At 76.0% G+C, this 678-nt stretch overlaps 1 protein-coding gene across 1 annotated transcript in view; it reads left to right on the forward strand.

The window, feature by feature from the left end:
• GDPGP1 (GDP-D-glucose phosphorylase 1) overlaps positions 1 to 678 on the forward strand; it is a 1,805-nt gene that overhangs the window by 992 nt on the left and 135 nt on the right. Inside the window, exon 2 of the mRNA XM_027666701.1 lies at positions 6 to 660. Coding sequence (XP_027522502.1) covers positions 6 to 653 — 648 coding nt within the window. The 3' untranslated portion in view covers positions 654 to 660. The remainder of the gene's footprint in view (positions 1 to 5; positions 661 to 678) is intronic.

Genomic DNA, 678 nt, shown 5'->3' on the forward strand with positions numbered 1-678 from the left:
TGGAGCGGGGCCACGTCCTGCTGCTGCCCGAGCCGGCGCGGCGGCTGCCGCAGGCGCTGACGGCCTCGGCGCTGCGCGGGGCGCTGGAGGTGGCGCTGCTCAGCGCCCACCCGGGATTCCACGTGGGCTTCAATGGGCTGGGCGGCGGAGCCTCGGTGAACCACCTGCACCTGCACGGGCTATACTTGGGTCGCCCGCTGCCGCTGGAGGCGGCGCCGGCTGAGCCGCTGGGGCCGCGCCTGGGACTGCTCCGCGCCGGACCGGCCACCGCCTTTCTCTTCTTTGCCGCTGGCCCCGCGGCGCTGGAGCCGGTATCGCGGGCCGTTTGCCGGGCAGTGGAGCACCTGGGTGGCGCTGGGCTGGCCTGCAACGTGCTGGCCACGCGGGGCGACCCTCCGGCGGGGCCCGGCGCCAGCAGCGACCGCGGGCTGCGGGTGTTGCTGTGGGCGCGCCCGCCCCGCTTCGGCCCCAAGGCGGGCGAGCCCTTCCCCGTGGCGGTGTGCGAGCTGGCGGGGTTCCTCCCGCTGCCCGCCCCTCCGCTCTACCAGCACATCACCGAGGCACAGGCCCTGAGCGCCATCCGCCAGCACCTACTGCCCGAGCCCGAGCTGCTGCGCCTCGGCGGAGAGCTGGCACGGCTGCTGGAGAGCTGACGGCACCGGGACCGAGACTGGGACA

This window comes from Corapipo altera, unplaced genomic scaffold (assembly GCF_003945725.1).
Source record: "Corapipo altera isolate COAL_440 unplaced genomic scaffold, ASM394572v1 349, whole genome shotgun sequence".
NCBI classification, from domain to species: domain Eukaryota; kingdom Metazoa; phylum Chordata; class Aves; order Passeriformes; family Pipridae; genus Corapipo; species Corapipo altera.